General features: G+C 34.7%; 1 protein-coding gene across 1 annotated transcript in view; it reads left to right on the top strand.

Moving 5' to 3' along the window:
• LOC137659487 (uncharacterized) overlaps positions 1 to 10,000 on the top strand; it is an 11,076-nt gene that overhangs the window by 747 nt on the left and 329 nt on the right. The window contains exon 1 of the mRNA XM_068394377.1: positions 1 to 367. This exon is cut by the window's left edge and continues 747 nt beyond it. Coding sequence (XP_068250478.1) covers positions 1 to 367 — 367 coding nt within the window. The remainder of the gene's footprint in view (positions 368 to 10,000) is intronic.

The raw sequence follows: 10,000 nt of genomic DNA, 5'->3' as shown, positions 1-10,000 counted from the left end.
TCCCAGTGTCTTTATCTTGCACAATCATTAATGGCACTCACGCCTACTTCATCACCATCAAGCAGGGACAACGTACGCTCATGGATATGGTCGATACGGCCACGCCGTGTGGTAGGTGTCATGGATTCAAGATGAAGGCGATAGGAGCTACTGTGTGCACTGAAGAACAGCAGAATGAGAAAGTACAAAGGATCACCAGGCATGTTGCCGCGCCCGATGAAGCCAGTTTGTCCAAAACCGTCGAGAAAATACGCCGGTGGAGTAATCTAGCGTATTTGATGGCTATTCTTCTCTCGATAGGTTTATACGCCACGTTCCTAATTGTGATGAGTTTCCGAAAGACGGTTGACGCATTCAGGGTAGACAGGTATATATATTATTCTCTTGTTTTCTAAGGACACTCATACAGTGACACTTATTCCATGAAACATTACTCACTAAAACAATAACACTGAGGGGGGTTGCTATTTGTCACCTACTATCAAAACTTTCATCTTGACTATCCTACATGTCGAAACTAAACTAGGAATGTACCTAGTCAAAACTCTCAACGAGACATTTTGTCTTTATTTACGTATACTAAAATAGTTTGTTGAAAACACAGAAACATGTTTCTTGTAAATGCTTGTCTTTTGTGGATGAATGCGGACAGACCAAAATGAACGGTATGTCATACTGCGTATAAGTGTTGCAAATATTGTAAATGTAAACTACTTCTATATCAAGAGAGCAGACAATCATTATTAGCGGATATTGAACCGACCATATCCATGTAATCAACGAGCTAATGGAAAAATCAACATAGTATGGCAAACCACTATACATGTCACTATGTATGGCCTCAGACATGTCTTTCCACTCCCGGCTGTTTATGGTCTATGTATGCCAGTATACATCCAAACATTTTCTTAGCTCTTCAATCCATTGTCTTCTCTTGCTTCGTTTGCAATCTCTAAGGACCATTCTATTATACATTTGTCCATCTACAATTTGTTATTCGCATTGTGTGTGCATGTATGTATGTATGTATATATATATACAAAAACATATATATATATATATATATATATATATATATATATATATATATATATATATATATAAATTATTTAAATGAAATTTAACTGCTGAATCAAAGATGGCCTACAGCCGAAAACTTCTATACAAGGTCTCACTCACATATTACAATATATATATTTGTGTATGTTGTTCATGTTGAGGGAAATGTGTTGGAAACAGGGGAGAGACGCTCAGAATTGCAAATGATAACAGAATAAGTGTTCTTGGATGGCAAAAATTAATCAGAAGAAAAAGTCGAAGGCTTTGGAACGAAAGAGGAAGGTATATACAGTACTTATTAAGAAGGAAGTAAAAAATAGCGTAGAAACAGTTTTGATAAATGGGAAAGAGATGGCTGGAACTACTGGTAAATAAGAATATCCCATTGTTAAGTAATTTACGTAAGCCTCTGTCATGTCATTCATATATATATATATATATATATATATATATATATATATATATATATATATATATATATATATATATATATATTGATGTTGTTAATAGTTTATATATGACATGTCTGTTTTGTCGTTGTTACTTATTTTAGAATGATTTATTGTTAATTTGTTCTTCTCATTTAATTATTTCCTTATTTCCTTTCCTCACTGGGCTATTTTTCCCTGTTGGAGCCCCTGGGCTTATAGCATCTTGCTTTTCCATTAGGGTTGTGGCTTGGATAGTAATAATAATAATAATAATATATATATGTGTATATATATATATATATATATATATATATAAATATATATATATATATATATATATATATATATATATATTATATATATATGTATATACACATATACTGTATATATATGTATATATATTATATTATATTATATTATATTATATTATATTATATATAATCAAATTATCTCATTCATTCTCTTTCAGTAATTTTGCTACATGTAATTCTGTCAAAATTTGTTTGGTCGTAAGATAGAGTTTTAATCCTAATTCTAACAATAAACCTTCAAGTTTGTACAGTTTAAGTCCCTAGAGTGTTTCTATCACTCATCGCAGCTGCCTGGATTGTTTTAGTATTCTCTACATATTCTCCTTTGTCCTCATACACCTGACAACACTGAGATTACCAAACGATTCTTCTTCACCTAATTGGTTGACTACTGCACAGTAATTGTTCAGTGGCCACTTTCCTCTTGGTAAGGGTAGAAGAGATTCTTTACCTCTGATAAGCAGCTCTTCTAGGAGAAGTACACTCCAAAATCAAACCATTGTTCTCTAGTCTGGGGTAGTGCCAGTGCCTTTGTACCATGGTTTTCCACTGTCTTGGGTTAGAGTTCTCTTGCTTGAAGGTACACTCGGGCATACTATTCTATCTTATTTCTCTTCCTCTTGTTTTGTTAAAGTTTTTAAAGTTTATATAGGAGATATTTATTTTAATGTTAATGTTTCCTTTCCTCACATGGCCTATTTTCCCCGTTGGAGCCCTTGGGCTTATAGCATTCTGCTTTTCCAACTAGGATTGTAGCTAAGCAATTAATAATAATAATAATGATAATAATGATAATAATAATAGTATGTCTGATATGTTTCCGATATTGGATATTCCTTTTTCTTGCACCAATTTATTGAGTTATTTTAGATAGCTATGTACCTATGTAATTGTCAAATATGACCATTTAGGTCTGCGGAAGGTTATTATGATTTCGTATTTATATTTTTGTTTATTCGTTAGGAACATCAACAAAATTGATGATAATAATTATCAACATTCCGATAAGACTGAATGTTGATGCTGTTACTTCTTGGTAATTAAGATCAGAATGAAATATGTTTGTGTCCAAAACTAAACCAAAATAGCAGTTACTATTGGCATTTAAACCTCATTATTTGATATATATAATCTTTAATATCTAACATTTGATAAGTTCATGACTTTATCGTAATACTGTTACACTTGCAGCTTGACTTTCAGCATTTAACCTATAACATTTGACCTTTGACATTCACCTTTTGATTGTCTTGAATTTAAAGCCTATGATCAGGATTTAAAGGGTCAATGACACGGTCTTGTACGAGTACAGAACCTTGTCCACAGTCTAGTGTGGACTTCTGGAATTCTGTATTCTACTCTTATGGGATCATAGGAGTATGAGTTTAGGCCTAAAGATTTAATAACATTACTCATCAAGTTATGCAACAGACTTCAGCGTCTAGTGTTGAAAAATTCAATCTTGAAACTTTTTTTTGATTGCAAAATATATTGATTACTAATTTATTACAAACGTATATCCTACTTTCTAAGGGAATATTCTGGAGATTACAGTAATGGTCTGGGATTCATAAATTTCAATTTAGGTTATTCAAAAAAATTATCTTATGATATTCATAGACCTTTAGCCAAACTTTAAAAGTTATCTTTACCATCTGTTTTTGTTTACGCATGATTAACTATCACTATTCAGTGACGTGAACTGATTTTTTTATATCAAGTTTATGATAAGATAAATTTGTTAGATTTAGATAAAGGATATGATTATATCATGATATTATTGGCCACACCCCAGCTTTGAATTGACATGTCTAAAGCATTTGTCCTGCAGTGGAATAGAAACAGTTGCGTTTTATTTTGTGTAATATATATATATATATATATATATATATATATATATATATATATATATATATATATATATATATATATATATATATATATATATATATATATATCAGCTGTAACTAGTCCATTGCGAGACAAAGGCCTCAGACATGTCATTCCACATGAAGTAGTTCAAATGTGTACTGTAAATCAAATTGCTCCAAGTTTACTAGCAGAGTCCTGTAGATTTTTTAATGGCGGCTTTAAAATCGAATAGGATAGAACGGTAGACACTGAACATTTGAACCCAAATTCAGAAAATATTACTAATTTAGTTAGCAACTAAGGCTTTGCAGGCTGCTAATTTCGTAGTATTCATCTACGCAGCAACCAAGTAAATTGGGATACATAAAACCTTCATAATAATATTGCTCGTTACAGTAGTAGTGTTTTAGGGGAGCCTATAGGTCTATCTGCTGAGGCATCAGCAGCCATTGCCTGGCCCTCCTTGGTCCTAGCTTGATCGGCCTTTAAACCTTTAAATGGATTTCTTCTGTCATGAAATCTATTTTTTTTATGCCATGCCTGCATATCTCTTGCAAGTCTGACTGATTTAGTTGCCTGGTAAGAAGTTAGAGCAGCCTAACTTACTAAGAAACTTGGCAAACAACTGATTCTTTGTGATTTTATTGATAACATTTAGCACGCAACTAGCTTAGCAAGGTTTTATGAATTTAAGCCATGATCTTTAACGTTCATTTTAAATTAATACGATTAATCGGTGCCGGTTTAGTATGTGGCATACCTTTCGAATATGGCCTACGAAATTCTATCTGTTTTAGTATGTAGCCTCATCTAACCTAACCTAACCTAAGCTAACCAAACCAAACCTAACCTAACCTACCTACCTTTCGAATATGGCCTACGAAATTCTTTGTTTTAGTATGTGGCCTCATCTAACCTAACCTAACATAAGCTAACCAAACCAGACCTAACCTACCTACCTATCGAATATGGCCTACGAAATTCTATCTGTTTTAGTATGTGGCCTCATCTAACCTAACCTAACCTAAGCTAACCAAACCAAACCTAACCTAACCTACCTACCTATCGAATATGGCTTACGAAATTCTTTCTGTTTTAGTATATGGCCTCATCTAACCTAACCTAACCTAAGCTAACCAAACCAAACCAAACCAAACCTAACCTAACCTAACCTAACCTACCTACCTTTCGAATATGGCCTACGAAATTCTATCTGTTTTAGTATGTGGCCTCATCTAACCTAACCTAACATAAGCTAACCAAACCAGACCTAACCTACCTACCTATCGAATATGGCCTACGAAATTCTATCTGTTTTAGTATGTGGCCTCATCTAACCTAACCTAACCTAACCAAACCAAACCAAACCTAACCTAACCTACCTACCTTTCGAATATGGCCTACGAAATTCTTTCTGTTTTAGTATGTGGCCTCATCTAACCTAACCTAACATAAGCTAACCAAACCAGACCTAACCTACCTACCTATCGAATATGGCCTACGATATTCTATCTGTTTTAGTATGTGGCCTCATCTAACCTAACCTAACCTAAGGTAACCAAACCAAACCTAACCTAACCTACCTACCTTTCGAATATGGCCTAGGAAATTCTTTCTGTTTTAGTATGTGGCCTCATCTAACCTAACCTAACATAAGCTAACCAAACCAGACCTAACCTACCTACCTATCGAATATGGCCTACGAAATTCTATCTGTTTTAGTATGTGGCCTCATCTAACCTAACCTAACCTAAGCTAACCAAACCAAACCTAACCTAACCTAACCTACCTACCTATCGAATATGGCCTACGAAATTCTATCTGTTTTAGTATGTGGCCTCATCTAACCTAACTTAACCTAAGCTGACCAAACCAAACCAAACCTAACCTAACCTACCTACCTATCGAATATGGCCTACGAAATTCTATCTGTTTTAGTATGTGGCCTCATCTAACCTAACCTAACCTAAGATAACCAAACCAAACCTAACCTACCTACCTTTCGAATATGGCCTACGAAATTCTATCAGTTTTAGTATGTGGCCTCATCTAACCTAACCTAACCTAAGCTAACCAAACCAAACCAAACCTAACCTAACCTACCTACCTATCGAATATGGCCTACGAAATTCTATCTGTTTTAGTATGTGGCCTCATCTAACCTAACCTAACCTAAGGTAACCAAACCAAACCTAACCTAACCTACCTACCTTTTTAATATGGCCTACGAAATTCTTTCTGTTTTAGTATGTGGCCTCATCTAACCTAACCTAACATAAGCTAACCAAACCAGACCTAACCTACCTACCTATCGAATATGGCCTACGAAATTCTATCTGTTTTAGTATGTGGCCTCATCTAACCTAACCTAACCTAAGATAATCAAACCAAACCTAACCTACCTACCTTTCGAATATGGCCTACGAAATTCTATCTGTTTTAGTATGTGGCCTCACTTTACCTAACCTAACCTAACCTAAGCTAAGCTAACAAGCCAGGTAGGTCACATACTAAACCAGAATAAAAAAGGTAGGCCACATACTAAACCGGCACCGCTTAATCTATACACAAAAACGCGCGGGTGACTGTATCGACTTGGGTAGCAACCCTTGAGTTGGAGATAAGAGAAAGAACGTTGAGAACAAGCTCAGTACAGAAGGCTGTTATGATCTTATGTCTTAACGGTTATTTAATCAGAAGGATTGAAAGAAGATAATGGTTGTTGAAAAGTAATTTGAACAAACGATAAAGTAAGTTTATGTTGTTTACGAAAATATGATGCCACATATGCATAATATTGTATATACAGGAGATGTGTGTGTGTATATATATATATATATATATATATATATATATATATATATGTATATATATATATATATATATATATATATATATATACATACTGTATATGTATATATATTGTATATATGTATATATATATATATATATATATATATATATATATATATATATATATATATATATATATATATATAATGTGTGTATGTATGTATGTGTGTTTGTCTGTATAATGTATATATTTCATTCTTGTAAAAGACTGTAAAAGCTGAGTATGCCTACATATAATCAAACGAAAGGGAGATCAGAACCAAGCTCTATTACGGATAGGACTCACCTATTTTCAAACAACATTGGATTTGATGATATAATTGATTAATATATGCACATTAGCAAAAATCTAAATCTCAAGAAATTGCTGGATTAGTCGAAACCCAGGGGATAAAAAAAGTTTATTTATAAACATGATCTATAAAAATAGGTGAAGCTAACCTGTTTTCAATACCATGGGGAGAAATTGAAGTTTGTTGTCGGCTCCCTCACAAAAATATGTCAAGTATCTGACCTATGTAATGACACATGCTTTGGTAAACATTATGAAATGGCTTTTGGTTTCCTGAAACGCCGTTTCTCGCTTATCCGATCAGGATAATGGTTTATGTCTTCCTTTTCAGCATTCGTATAGGAAAGATATATATATATATATATATATATATATATATATATATATATATATATATATATATATATATATATATATATATATATATTCTCAGTCGCTGACAGTCCACGGAAGGGCAAAGGACTCAAACATGTCCTTTGATAAACATAGATCCTATATACATATGCAGTATATGTATGTATGTATATCTACAGTATATACATATATGTACTGTAAATATATAAACTTATAATTACTTTCGGCAACGAAGTTGCGAGGAGGATATGCTTTTGCCCCTGTTCGTTCGTTTGGTTGTAAACAAATTTCTGGCCACAATTTTACTCGTAGACTAGTGAAACTTTCATGGATTAATTGCCATGTCGAGACGTAGAAGTGATTCAGTTTTGAAAGTCCTAGGTCACAGGTCAAATTCAAGGTCGAGCAAAAGGTCGACTGAATTAACCATAACCTTAACCCCAAGTTCGCACATGGTTGTCACACATACTTCAAATACGCCTACGGTCTAATTGATTCTGGGAAAGGCAAGCTGGTCTCGAGAAATAAGCTGCCGTGGCGGAGGTCTGTACTTTCAAAGTGCTTTTCTAGTTACAGTTGTTTTAGCCATAGAAAAGCAGGTGTCACCTTTCAATGATTTATGGCCGACATCTTCAGAGAATTACCCTGATGCATCGTTTACGGTGATGATAATCTGATCTTCTGCCCCAACCATAAGTAACACATTAAGGGCATAAGACAAGTTCTCAAGAAATGTGAATGGGTGAAAAATTCGGTTAAATTTCTTGGTCAACAAATAAGACACGGAACTGTGAAACCTGACCCGACAAAGGTTCAAGCTGTTGCCGATTTCCCAAGGCCAGGAAACGTTAAGCACAATATTAGTTTGCTGACATGATCAGTTACTATCACTATTTTATGCCCAACCGTGTCGCTTTTATGCAAAGGCTTAAAAGGAAAGCATAAAACATCATGCTGGGAGGATAAGCATGAAATGACATTTCATCAAGCCAAGAGCCTTTAGTTCACATCAACACCGCTGTTTTCTCTCTTTTATAGGTCCCATACAATGACCACTGATACAAGGAGTACAGCAAATGGTGCGGCATTAGAGCAGAAAAAAAGACGAAAGCCACTAACAGCTAGTATTTTTTTCAGCAAGAGCTATCTTCAGCGGCACAGAAATTATCCATCTTCGACAGAGAACCATTTGCAGTTCACTGCACCCTCCAGCATTTCAGACACTTGCTCAAGGGACACCAGTTCATGGTGGTGCACATGGACCAACAAGCCTTGTTTCCTACCTTAGTGACTATTGGCAATCTCTGAGTACCTCTGCAACATCAGGTACCTGAAATGCTATTTTAGCAACATTGAAGATGCCCTTTTCAGAAACGGAATTGACATCGTCCAAATTGTGATATCTTACCCCGAGGTAGCAGAAAACCAGAAGGGTGATGAAGACCTACAGCACCTCCAGCAGGAAAGTCCCACTTTGTTGTGGAGATACTTCATCATAGGCAATGAAGAGACAGCCATTGCCTGCGAGTTAGTTCCTGACAACCTCGCTCCTATATTCTGTTGGTTTTGAGGAGGAAGGGTCCATCCACTAACTACATCCTAACAGAGTGATACATTTGGAGGCCAGTCAAGACAGACATCAAGAAATGATCTTGTTAAAATGTGTTTCCTGTCAGAGATCCAAGATCACAAGGCGCACAAAATCTAGAATAGGATAATTCAAGACAACCAATCGTCGCGTCATTCATATTCATATCAACATTGTGAGCCCCATAACCTCCTCTGAGGGGTATGAAAACCTTTTTATCCTCATCGACCGAAATACTGTATGGCCTGAGGTAACATCTGTCAAGCAGCCTGAGTCCATCACTGGCACGGGGAGGATACTACCAATCACACCACACTTTGGGTTATGCCTACTGTAATGAGATTACTAAGGTGAAATTATTATTATTATTATTATTATTATTATTATTATTATTATTTTAAAGTAGCTTAGATATACCGCTAACCCACATTTTTAGATTCCCGTAGTGGTACCCGAAGTACTCGTTCTAGACTAAGACATTATTAATGAAGTTTAATTTTTAAGTAAGAGAAGACGAGAGGGAACAGCCAGAAAGCTATAAGGTTGGGGCCGAGATAGCTTTTGAAGTAGTTGATTCATTATCTTATCCGGCAATACATAAAAAAATAAATACAAAGTTTATTTTCGGTCATTAAACAATGAGTTATTGTTTGGTAAATAAAAATCACCTGCAACTTCAATTGTAATGATGAAATAGGATGCAAAGGGTGACTAATATTTTGGCATTGTTATCTTCAGTGCAACATGACAAGAACTGTATTGACAGGTTGACGCTAAAGCCGGATTTGGTTCTTTGTACCAAATCTGTTGATTTTCAAATCTTATCATGGGACTTACATTTAATCTTCTGAACTTAGAATCAACCTGCTTGCATTAATTGTCAGGTCAGGATTTTCTTGTAATATTAGTTTACCTTCGTAGCGTTTCTTCTGTATAAATCCAGATTCATCACTCTGTCTTAGAATGTACGAAGTAATGTTCTTTGTTTTGTGCTGTGAATTCGATAAAAATCTGTACACTTGATAAACTTCTAGTAACAGATCATACATCAACAACATCATCATCATCATTGTCATCATCATCGTCATCATCCAGACAAAAGGTACACAAAATCCTATAAAAAGCTTTTAAATTTCACATATTAGTATTAAGAATGTATTAAACATAATTCTATTAGAAATAGATTCTTGCATGAAATCTTAGAAAAAAAAATTGCCCTAAATCTGTTATCTCTCCGGAC

This window comes from Palaemon carinicauda, chromosome 20 (genome assembly GCF_036898095.1).
Source record: "Palaemon carinicauda isolate YSFRI2023 chromosome 20, ASM3689809v2, whole genome shotgun sequence".
In the NCBI taxonomy this organism is placed as follows: domain Eukaryota; kingdom Metazoa; phylum Arthropoda; class Malacostraca; order Decapoda; family Palaemonidae; genus Palaemon; species Palaemon carinicauda.
This window is presented reverse-complemented; position numbering and strand designations above follow the sequence as displayed.